This window comes from Somniosus microcephalus, chromosome 23 (assembly GCF_052327205.1).
Source record: "Somniosus microcephalus isolate GS21.2 chromosome 23, FLI_Smic_1.0, whole genome shotgun sequence".
NCBI classification, from domain to species: Eukaryota; Metazoa; Chordata; class Chondrichthyes; order Squaliformes; family Somniosidae; genus Somniosus; species Somniosus microcephalus.
Window position 1 is genome coordinate 27,380,327 of NC_141009.1, and position 12,555 is coordinate 27,392,881.

General features: G+C 38.0%; 1 protein-coding gene across 4 annotated transcripts in view; it reads left to right on the plus strand.

The window, feature by feature from the left end:
- LOC147101758 (nuclear receptor subfamily 6 group A member 1) overlaps positions 1 to 12,486 on the plus strand; it is a 395,609-nt gene extending 383,123 nt beyond the window's left edge. For 3 of the 4 annotated variants that reach the window (XM_085965660.1, XM_085965659.1, XM_085965662.1), the window contains one exon: positions 1,421 to 12,486. In XM_085965660.1, the coding sequence (XP_085821786.1) occupies positions 1,421 to 1,509 (89 nt within the window). In that variant the 3' untranslated portion in view covers positions 1,510 to 12,486. The remainder of the gene's footprint in view (positions 1 to 1,420) is intronic. The other variant, XM_085965661.1, reaches the window with a different exon arrangement.
- Positions 12,487 to 12,555: the final 69 nt, after the last annotated feature.

Genomic DNA, 12,555 nt, shown 5'->3' on the forward strand with positions numbered 1-12,555 from the left:
ATTTTAAAAATTCTCATCCTTGTTTTCAAATCCCTCCATGGCCTCGCCCCCTCCCTATCTCTGTAATCTCCATCAGTTCCACAACCCCCCCCCCCCCCCCCCCCCCGAGATATCTGAGTTCCTCTAATTCTGCCCTCTTGAGCATCCCTGATTATAATCGCTCAACCATTGGTAGCCATGCCTTCTGTTGCCTAGGCCCTAAACTCTGGAATTCCCTGCCTAAACCTCTCCGCCTCTCTACCTCTTTCCTCCTTTTAAAGACGCTCCTTAAAACCTACCTCTTTGACCAAGATTTTGGTCATCTGCCCTAATTTTTCCTTATGTGGTTCAGTGTCAAATTTTTTGTTTTATAATATTCCTGTGAAGCGCCTTGGGACGTTTTACTACATTAAAGGCGCTATATAAATACAAGTTGTTGTTGAAGGGAGGGAGACCCTAGATATCTACAGACTTTGTCAGTTTAACAGAAATTGTGGGGAAGTTACTGGAGTCTATCATCAGAGAACAAGGGAGCAATTTTAACAAACCGACGGGATTGGATGGAACACTGGATTTACATTCTGCACTCACTACAATAGAGAGTAAAATTGAGCAGGATGTAAAACCAGCTTTGCACCCAATCCCGTCAGTTTCCTGACTGGTGAGTTAGTTTAAAATAGCTCCCAGAGTGACCTGAAGACTTGACAAGTATCAGCTGATCAAATGGCATGTTATAAATTAATCTCTGCTGCTGTGACCTAAAGCTATATAGCCGATAGTAGCTGATGATAGCCGATAGTAGCTGATGACAGCCTGCTGATCAGTATGAATGAACTGGGTTCATTCTGAATCAGCATGCAGGGTGTGAAGTCCCCATGGCCTTTGGCCATTATTCTCCTGGAAGCTGACCCACACAGCCATGGCTATGTTGATGCACAGAAATTAGGGAAGGAAAACCAAAGCCACTATTTGAAGTAGTCTTTGGCTCCAAGAACCAAATTGGCCACTATGAATCTGTGCAAGCAAGGTTCTAACTCTTTAGAATGGGGCTAAAGCCACTGAGCCAGCTGGTGTCTGATGTTGAACTACTTTAAGCACCGTGGGATATTTTAGTATGTTAAAGGTGCTTTATAAATGCAAGTTGGTTTATTTTGTGAATCAAACCATTTAGTGTCAATAAAAAGTTCTCTTTCTGTTGCTGCAGTAAATTTGGATAGTGTTAGCCACAAAATGATACTAGTTAATAACCATAATGGCTTTATAGCCACTGCAGAGTTACTTTTCGAGTTAAGCATGATGCAATTGCAATTGTTTGCCCACTACAGATTGAGACAAGTGGCGTGGAGGGGTTTAATGTAATATAAACAGCCAAGGAAAAATAATTGCTCATGAGTCATAAAATACCTAAATCCATGTTCAATCATACCTTTCTTTATTACAGGTAAACTGGTCAATATTCCTTTGGAACAGCTGCCTCTGCTTTTCAAAGCAGTCCTGCACTCATGTAAAGCCAGCGCAAGTAAAGAATGAGCCATCAGCCTGTGGCCCTTGAATTTGCCATGCCTTACTTTGGTGCCTCAGGTGGAGAAGGAATTTAGAGGGGGGAAAAAGGTTGACCAAGATTCAGAGAGCAGGGAAGATCCTCAGATTGAGAGTGAAACCCTGTGACTCTGACAGCAGCTATATTTTACTTTATCTATTTATTTCACGACAGAGTTGAATGTATGATCTTCAACACAGTGCACATGCTTCTGTACAATGCAGTTAATGCATTTTCCTTGCAGTTTACGGTATGTAGGGTGTTATTGTTACAGTATTGCCATTTTAGGTCTAGTTGAATTTTTTTATTTTTGGGGGAGGGGCTGAGCAAAATTTTGTTTTATTAAGACTACCTCAATAATGAGATGACATCAGTTATGTGTCTCTCTTTCCATTTCAAATGCCTTAAGGCTGTCACTAAAGTGGTCCATTCTGGCAAGCTGCTGCCTTGTTACAACAAATCGGTACTAATTGTAATCACATCGATTGCAAAAATGATCTGCCTCTTTATTTCCAGTCTTTGCAAGAGGTTTTATTTTTAACAATTCCTATATTTGTTGTGTGGACGTCATTTTTTTACACAAACTCAGTGGGGATCCTACAGAAGGATTTAAAAGTGGATGGTGCAATAAAACACATCCAGGTGCTGTAACCGTGCTACTTCCAAACACAATGTTCCTACTGATGAGACTCTGTTACAATTGACTTCTAATTGGAAAATGTAATTAATTTTCTTTTATATAGCTAATTTTTTTAACATTACATTCGGTACTGATGCAGATGCTTTAAAGGAGCTGTGTCATCTTGGATATTCTTTACTGTAAACCAAAACGTCCTGTTAAACAATACTGGAATATTGATTATGTTGTTACATTATTAACCCACTTCTCAGAGCAGACAGGATTATCACAGACAGCAATCAACAGGAGGTACAGCTGTATGTTTCTAAAATAAGAACCAAAGATTTTGAAAACAGAAAATGGTAAATATGTTTCCCATTCACTGTACATTGTATTTTTAAAATGTCGAACAGTAGTACATCTATGTAAATCCTTCTCTAAGGATAACATTTTAAGGACCTAACATGGGAGTTTTAAAATTTTGTTCTCATATACACCATTTTTAAAATTTGTAAGATATTTGACTTTTGGAAACTTGATTTGAAATTTTAGAATGTTGAACTACAAGGCAGCATTGCTTTCCAAGGCACATGCACCTATTTATCTTCCCCGTCAACAACACTTTTTTGTGAGGGTAGTTATCTTTAAATGGCCTACCTCTTCCATGAGAAAGTTCAATTGTGTTTTAAATATGGAAATCCTATTATTGGTCGCATAGACGGCACTCTTATGGTTTTAGGATTAAATAAAACCAAGTGTGGCATATTCTGGATCCACAGGAGATGGCACTGTCTTCAGGAAAAACTGTGTGGCAAACCTTTTCATTTGTAAATAAATGATGCTGTGATGTAAATTGTATTGCATTGCATCACTTGTTTATCTATGGGCTGAAATGGTGCATGCTGTCTCATCTCATTTCCCAAAACAAAAAGTGTTTGCGAAACATTCTGTCATGAAGACAATGCCCCTTGTAACTTGGGTAACTGCAGAGATAACTTCTGCCGAATCCTTTTAGATTCTTGCACCATTATGAAATCCAGGACCACATATAGTCTCTTTCCTTCAAATAAGCCAAGTGTAACGATTTGAACAAGCTGAATACTCAATGAATATAGTATATGTTAGTGAATCAGCTGAAATTCAGTGGCTTGGCTCAATTTTATCCCAGTAACCCTGGTATTTAAACTATTACAGAAATAGACATTTAATTTCACCATTTCTGCATGTGCTCGCTCTCACGCGCTCCCTCTCTATCTTTCAGCAATTAAGTAGCTCGGTCTCCCTATTGAAAATTTTGATATACATCCTTCACTGGAGATCCCAACACTACTGCATGCCATACCTATTCTTTAATGCTAGCCCCTTGCAGGAAAGTTACTTAAATTGGATAGTGCATAGGCAACAGCCGTGCTCCGTTCCAGACCCTTTTTTTTGCAGTAACTCCCAATATCTACCTATATCTCAACTGAAGGATTCTCTGTGATGTTATGTCATTGTTTCCTGTAATCTCACAAAGCAAACAAAGAACTTTCTGAAATGTTGCTGCCTGTTCAGCAAAATCATGACATTTTGTGAGATAAGGGCCAGATCTGTGCTTTCAATGACAATGCTTGGTTGTGAACAAGTGTGAATTAATCACATTATACATAGAATTGCTTAGTGCTTTTAATATACATTTACTTGCAGTAGATGGGGATTTTAAGTGTTGGATTAAGTTCTGGATTTTATTAGTGTATGCAGTGAACTTTTTAAAATAGCCAGAAAGCTTGCTTACTGAAATCTACGCCCCTCCCACCCTCACCCCACAACACACACACGTACAATAAACACACTCCTTATGTGAAATAGATTCTGTATGACACGTCTTGCCTCAGATGTTCACAGGGAAGATTTGTAGGTGCCTTTTTTACCTCTAAATTGTTTTTTTCATTTTTTCCACTAGCTAAATTCTAAACAAGCAAGAAAACCTTTTTATGTGAGGTCTTCTTTCGGCTCCCTGTCCTTCTTTGTGATCTCATTAATTCAATCATTCCTGCAGTCAGACTCCAGATATGCTCAGTTTAAGGCAAGAGATTCTTGCATTTGGTTGATCTATGATTTATTTCAAATTTCTGGACTAATTTTTGATGGAGAATATTTAAGATTGTGTAAACTATTGACTTGTTTTGCAAACGCTTCCTACTTGTGTGATCAGTCTGTAAAAATTGCTCAAAACTGTTCATAAATTGGTATGGAAATGACGAAATCAAAAAAGAATCAAAAAAAACTAACAAAATGCTCAAATAATGGCTATAATGTTTTTAGCTTGATCTGCTGAAAATTGACATACCTGAACTCTTATATGCAGGTGTCTTCATCTTATTCGCCACCAAGTCTTTTATGACTTGTTTTAAAACAGGGTAAAGTGAATGTGTTGTGTTGCATATGAAAATTACTCAGGTATTATGATGAAAGTAGATGAACTAGTTTTAGAAGTAGAAATTTGGAACCACTAAGTATCTTTCTCTTTTTAAATTGCAATTGAGGGGAACAATTTGAAGGCTGGATTTTTTTTTTCAGGGAATTGAAAGTTTAAATTACATTATTATATATTAAAAAATTGGAAGATCCGAAACAAGTTTGTGTATTCACACTAAAAAAATAAAAAAAAAATGCAAGGAGAACCTTGATATAACATTTCCAGTTTCCCAACAATGTGGGCAACATTTGCCAAGTAAAGTCTCAAGGAATTGTTTGCTGGTACTTTCCACTCAGCAGAGAAATGGCTTTTGTACCTCAAAAGTAGACGGGCACATCAGTTTTTAGATTTTGCAATTCCCAGCTATAAAGGAAATATTTGTATGTTCAGTAGTACAACGGAGCAACTTCAGATTATGGCGATTTCCTCTGTACTGATGCACAACCTTTTCTCATAACCTATTAGCCCCATTTGAGTGTACAGCCAAGTTAGCAGTCTACTGTATTAATATAGATCAAGATCATGGGTCCAAACCAATAAGACTGATGATCTATTCCATCAAATATAAATTTGGTACAGCTAGTTAATTTTCAAATGGTCTGTAAGGTAGGGACCTCTCCTAATTGGGGAGAGGATTGTCACTTCATTTCCCCTCCCATAGGAGCACATTTACTGCGAACCAATGCAGAGAGCAACTCTGGCATACCAAGCCATAAAGAAAAATCCAAGATCTGTAATTTCAGTTGGAGAATGCTGGTGAGCTTGGGGAACAAACAGTATTTACAGACGGAATAAAAGCAGAGATGTTGGTTGGTAGCCAGATGATTCAATTTTTCGCACATTTGATTCTTAACCAGAATGTTGTAAATTTGCCAACTATCATTCAGGCTAATTTGTCTTAATTGTGTATATTTTAGCAGTTTTTCAGTTGATAATTAAGCATCATGTAGTAAGGGGAGTACCATCTCCTGGAGCGACAGAGGGAAAACCTGTATTATCTGATTTACCATCCTTAAATCACTTATTCCAATTAATCACAGAATGCGATCAGTAATGGTCATACAGCTGTTCTTTGCCAGATTTTTCTACCTTCACAGGTAAATTTGTGTCGTGGAAAGCAGCTTACAGAAGAGATAAATAAATTATGCATTTGGCACAAATATGTAACTTTTATAAATAGACATAACTGTCAATTAGTTGGGAGCACTCTCAAAACTCTACTTGGTAAATGTTAATACAATATATAGAAAAACAGACAACCAGCAAATGTGAAGAAACTGAAATAAATGCAACCAATATCAAGTATATGGAACTAAAATAATTTTGTATTACCCCTGTACTGTGCAAATGCTTCAGAATGTAAACACAGAGGCATCACAGTTAGTGGGCAGTTCTATATATTCATCAATTCCTTCAAACATGACTATTAGTCCAGACCTTCAAAGCAGAAGCCCTCTTTAAACTTGAATTTCATTTCTACCTTTGTTTTAATTATCTTTCACAAGTTTTTTGTGAATGTGGGTGAAAGTAAACCACAAATTAATTATTTACTTTTTTTGTTTTTTAATTGAGTTAAATTTTCAAGTTAGATGTTTGTGAAAATGTATCTTTCTCAGGATGATGAGCGGCAATCAGTCCTGCTATGTAGCCGAGAGCAGGAAGGGGGGGGAACGTTGGTGTATAGTGAAACTATAGAAACAAGTAGTGTTTATAGAAAATGTTTAATCATAAGTGACAGCTACGTAATACAGCAACATAAAGTTTGGGTTTTTCCAAGGGTCATCACTGCCTTGCATGCAATGCAGTTTGTAGCTCAGGGATCTATATTTAAATATGTGACCCACTGGAAAAACCAACTTTGTGCTGAAAGCTTCTTTCATGGACAAATTTAGGGCTAAGAAGTCAAATGCAAGTTATTTTTTTTAAAAAGCAGTAAATCTCATTTGGTTTGAGTCCGACTGTTACTGCTTAACATTCTTGGTAATACGGGTCTTGTATAAATCATAGCCAACCTTGGCTGCTAATGGTAGATGCACATACATTCATATCATTCTTCAGACTTGTGCCTCATATTAAATAGTCATTTACTTTACCACTCCATAAAGTGGTTTGCATTATTGCCACCAGTATTCATTGAAAGTCTGCCACTTCCACATTGCTATTAATTTTTGCCAAAACTTTTTTTCAAAATCATCTCACATGGCTCAAAATATAAATTCACACTGTCAAGATTCAGATGATTTTAAAATTTATCTTTCTCTTTCATTTATGCCAAAACTGTATTTAAAGTATCCTAGGTAATATACATGACTAGGTATACTTTACTTTTGCACAAAACGTAATTATTTTAAGTTGTTGGTTTTATCACTCTGAGACATGGAAAGATTTTTAAAAATGACTATCGAATATGATGCAAGTATCAACAGTTAACTAGATTTCTTGAGTTTTTATTTTTCAGGGACCATTGTTACAGAAGCTCATGTATTTGTTTTATTCATGCTTGTGATATGGGCATTGCTAGAAAGGCCAGCATTTATTGCCCATCTCTAGTTGCCCTTGAGAAGGTGGTGGTGAGCTGCCGCCTTGAACTAATGCGATCCATGTGGTGAAGGTATTCCCACAGTGCTGTTAGATCTGTAATTATAAATCCAGTATATTTGTAGAAACATAAATTCTGCAGCATGGCCGGAACTGCATTTTGCCAGTCCTGTTCAGTTCACTTTAAAAAAAGAAATTATGAACCTATAATGCACATGTGCTGGTACCATCAAAAATTACTGAGCAAAAGTGCATGAGTCTGAACTAGTAGGCTGGAATAGCAATCGGCCTGAGATCTTTTTCAATGTCCAGTACTGACGCATGCATTACAGGCTCGTCATAGCATGCAAAATGAAAGATTCTCAATTTATTATAATATTTGTTCAAAATAGTTCTCTGGTACTAGAGTTCTTGATAACATGCACATTATTTCTTATGTGCTTAAAGATCAATCTACTCATTGTATTTTGACTTCTTTTTAAAAAAAAACTATTCATAATAATAATAATAGATAGATTATGAACAAAACCGAGAATGGCTTAGCATGAAAATAATTAAAAATGATTGTGCTATTTAGCAAAACATTTTTGGTACCCAAAAGATAATACATAACATGTAGCAACAAACTGTGAACAAATGGATTGTGATAGAATGCTACATAAATGTTTTGATGTTTTATTGTTTATAAATAATTTTAACACTGGCGTAGAAGAATGTTCTGATATCCCAAATATGTCCATGAGAAAAGCTCAATGTCTCTGGAAAGCGCCAGTCAATGGCACAAGGTACCAGATTATCTGAGTATCAGCTTCATATTGCCTATTGTGAATTGTGTTTTCTTTGAATTGTGGAATGTGTCTTGTAATAGTTGATGCATAATTTACACAAATGACAGTGTGAAAAAACTACCTCATGTGACATCCTGTTGTTTAACGTCATAAAGGGATAATGTGAAAATGTTGAATTTTTTTGCTGTTTACATAACTTTGAACATGTTAATTAAGCACGCTAGTGTTTGAATGTATCAGCATTTTCTTTGCAATCACTAGCTACACAGAATTGTGTGTTATGTTTTTAACCTGCATAATTGTGGTGAAACTTCATTAAATCTGTATGTTTGTGTGCTCTGGCTGAAGCAGACTGTAGCTCAGTTTACAGTGTAAGTGTTGTCTTAACATTGACCATGAAAAGCAGCCACTGTCATTGGTGGAAGTATGCTTTGTGCACCTTCATCTATTGCTGGACCATATGATGGTCTTAGCCTGTTAGCTTACATGGTGCCACTTTTCGGTAAATGATAAGAGCAGATTCAAATTAATTAACTTACAATTTACAAAGTTATGGGCTGTGAAAACCAGTAGTATCCAATCATAATTTCCTGAGCAATAGTTTTCAATTCATTCATTTGGATAATGTTTTGAATCATGTGATCTTTATTTTAGATTAATAGTCGTAGATGATTATTGTGTTGAAGCAGTTGGGGTGTGTAAAATATTGTGTGTACAAACATGGCTTTATGAGGAACCGAAACAGCTAAAATAGAATAGTTATAAATACAGTAATCACTAATCATTCTGTAACTGTTTCTAGAAAAATCAGGGAACTCAACTGCTTGTTCACAGGGAGAATCCTCTGCCAAGTGTTCAGATCTGGCTAGAACTCTGTTGTAGAAAATGCCATCTGTTAATACAGACTTTTTTTTTATCACAAGACTTATAACATTTTGTCTACGTTCCGACATTGTGGCTTAGTTTTCCAGGAAATAAAGATCCCGGGTAGGATTGTTAAGAGTGTTCAACTCGAGGATTGAGCAGTTCAAATAAGTGTAATTTGGCACCATTTTAATCTGGAAATCTGTCTGTAGTTAACCCTATTTACACGAGTTTTATTGTCACCTAATTTGAATCTAATCAAAGTACGAGAATTATTACTCCTTCCAGTTTATACAAAGTTAACTTTTTTGTTGAAACTCTTTTTGCTGATACCCAGGACCATATTTACCTCTGTTTCATGAGTAAATGTTTTTTCAAAAAGAAAATGCTAACAGACTATGGGCTAAAAATTCGGTGGCGCTGCGTTTGGGGCGCCAAGCTCGCCTGGGCGCCGGAAGTCCCGCCCCGGACGGAGCCGGGAGCGCCAGCCCGATATTCAGTTTGAGCGCCCCAAGAGGGTCGCGCGGCGCTGCTCGAGGCGCCCCGCGTCCCTCTTGGGGCGCTGAAACTAAATATCGCTGCGGCACAGCGCGTTGCGGTACTGCAGGCCTTCCTCCCCTTCTTAAAGGGGCGGGGCCAGCACCAGCGCGATCACTGATCGAGTGCCGGCAAAAGAGCCTGGCACCAAGGAGAAGTGCCGGACTCTCGGGACACAGCCGGCACTGCCCGGGCAGTGGGGGAGGGGGTGTGATCAGGAGGCCGGGGAGGGCAGCGCGAGGAGGTGCTGGCAGGCGGCCACTGGAAAAAATGGCCGCCCTGTACCTCCCCTTTAATTAGCGCCACTACCACCACAGGCAGGCCCCCCTGAACCAGTCGCGATTTGCGACCGGCGCTACGGGGGGGGGGGGGGGGCGGCGACCCAATATCGCGTTCGGGGCGCTGCGCACACCGATGACGTCATCGGTGGCGGCGCAGCGCTATAGGCTAACGCCGCCATTAGCGCCCTGCTAAATTTTGCTGGAGGCGTCGCCAGTGGCGCTAAAGCCACTGAGTGCCCTCTTTTTCGGCACTAACTGGTGGCGCAGCCCACCGAATTTCTAGGCCTATTTGTCTGTGTTTAACACTGAATATTGCTATCTCATTAAAATTAGATTAACGGGCATTAGTGAAAAGTTAAGTTTTAAAAAAATGCAATTTGTGCTTAATTTATAAGGAATCGTGCAGCATTCTGCAGCTGCATAATCAAATGAAAAGGTGAATATTTTAGTGCTTTTCAGACCTGAAATTTGTGAGCTAAATGAATAGGAAGATGTGAAACTATCTGCGCAGTAGTGACAGAAGTGAATAATATATAGTAGGAAATTTGTCTGAGAGTACGTGTAAGGAAACTCTATATGAAAGCTGGCCCACTAAGATCTGCAACCTGAGATGGGGCAATGTCGTATGTCGCACCTCTGCCCTGAACCAGCTGGCCTCTTATAAATAATCACCACTCGTACCCCTTCCTCACCAGTGCTCAGTGACTTACCCTGTGCTTCCCTGTTAACAATACAAGAAACTCTTTTTTATCCGGGACCGGCGTGGTGAGAGTGGTGAACCTGTGGAATTCTCTGCCACAGAGGGCGGTGGAGGCCAGTTCATTAAGTATATTCAAGAAAGAGTTGGATATATTTCTTAAGGCTAAAGGGATCAAGGGATATGGGGAGAAGGCAGGGACAGGGTACTGAATTTGGATGATCAGCCATGATCTCATTGAATGGCGGAACAGGCTCGAAGAGCCGAATGGCCTACTCCTATCGTCTATGTTTCTATGAGTAAATAAGTGTACTTATCCATTTGGGTACTGCATTGTCATATACACTATTATGAACTTGTGCATAATTACTATGTAATATATTTTGCAAATCATAAAATATTTGTACAATATAATACATGGCATGAGTTCTGCAACATCTTCCAATCTGAAAAGGAGCTGCATCTTCCAAGCTCACCCTCTTCAACAACTTGACAAGTCTTTTGTTATAAGGAGTGAGCTGTTTTAAGTCTTAGGCTCCACCACCTTTTACGTGTTGCGACCTCCACTTTATCGGATCAACCTTTAAACAGAAGAGCAGGATGATGTGGTCGTTTGGAAATTTCTTGCTGCAGTGCATTCTCTTTGCCATTATGGTATGTGTAATGTAATTTGCATAACCCTGCTTTTTAACATGTTTCCTTAGTTACTACATCCTTGCACATACTGTTCTAAGTTAGTACAATGTTCATAGAATCTTACAACACAGAAGGAGGCCATTTGGCCCATTGTGCCTGTGCCGGCTCTTTAAAAGAGTTATCCAATTAGTCCCACATTCCTGCTCTTTCCCGAAAGCCCTGCAAAGTATACATCCAATTCCCTTTTGAAAGTTACTATTGAATCTGCTTCCACCACCCTGTTGGTAAAACACGCTTTTAGAATTTGGTGTCAACCTACTTCAAACAAAAATTGAGCACTTTGCTGAATAAACAAACTTTTTAACTTTTATACCAGTAAGTGGCTCATTAGTTACTTAAAGTTAAAGTATCATTATTGGATGTGTGTTATAATTAACTCCTTTTTTAAATTCCCAGTAATAAAGCGCATTGGCAGATATCACACTTCTCTAAACTTCTATTCCCACAGTTTTGTTATTGGGTCTTAAATATGGCTTCAAATTATAGAATTTCCTGATGCCAAGTATATCCATGAAGCCACAAAACATACAAACTAGCATCTAGCACAGTGTATATTTGATGATTAGTTTGTGATTGGTTTCCTTGATTTGTAACATCATGTAAATATGAATAGCCATTTTCTGTTGACTAACCTGAATGTCTTGTCTAGTTTACCAAATAAACTTCAAGGTTTGCAGACAGTGTTTCTGATTCTCTGCACAAGATGACAAATCACCCTCTCCAGTGATCGAGTTGTTGAGGTGCCAACAAATTTATCATTGCACAATGCATTGATGCAGGTAGAATCAATGAAGTAAGCAGAAGGAAGGCAAAATGTTATAACCCCACGTAATGGAAAAAAATTTACTGATTATTTCTCCACAGTTCACTGGGCAGAGGATTCTTTTTGTATTCAATTTATAATTTCTTTAAAAAAAATCAGGTTGCTTTTCTCCTTGATATAGTTTGCATCAGATAGAGTGCTGCTGGTTCTCACTTGTTCACTTGTGACAATATAGCCAATGAGCCTTCTTTTCTTTGTCAGAAATAGTTACGGGTAAACTGAAACTGAAGCTGATTGGCTCTTCAAAAATTATTTGTTGTAATAATCACAACATATATGGCCAATTTATACAGTTCAAAAGAAAATCTAGCTTTTCCCAAGATCCCTTGAATATATCAGGGAAACATGATGTCACTTCAGTTTAATCTTTGATAGCTAACGTTTCTCTTTCAGCTATGAAAGGATCACTCTGCTTATTTACATCCACAGAGTACAGGGCAACAGGATCAAAATTCAGGGCCATATATTGTTTAAAAAAAAGTTGTGCAACATAATGTTTTTTCATGTATTAGAAATTGTGAAATGTAATAATGGCTTCTTTCTGGATTTCTGTTTGCTCTGCTCTGTAACTTGACTACCTTTTGAGAAATATGTGACCAATAAGTGTTAAAAAGCATGTTTAGAGTGTTAGAAATTTGAAAAATAAATGTGAATCAACTTATCAAAGTGTCCAATCTGTTTTGTGGAGTATTGTGTTAAAGTGTTTATAATTTGTGGGCTACATATTACCTTACT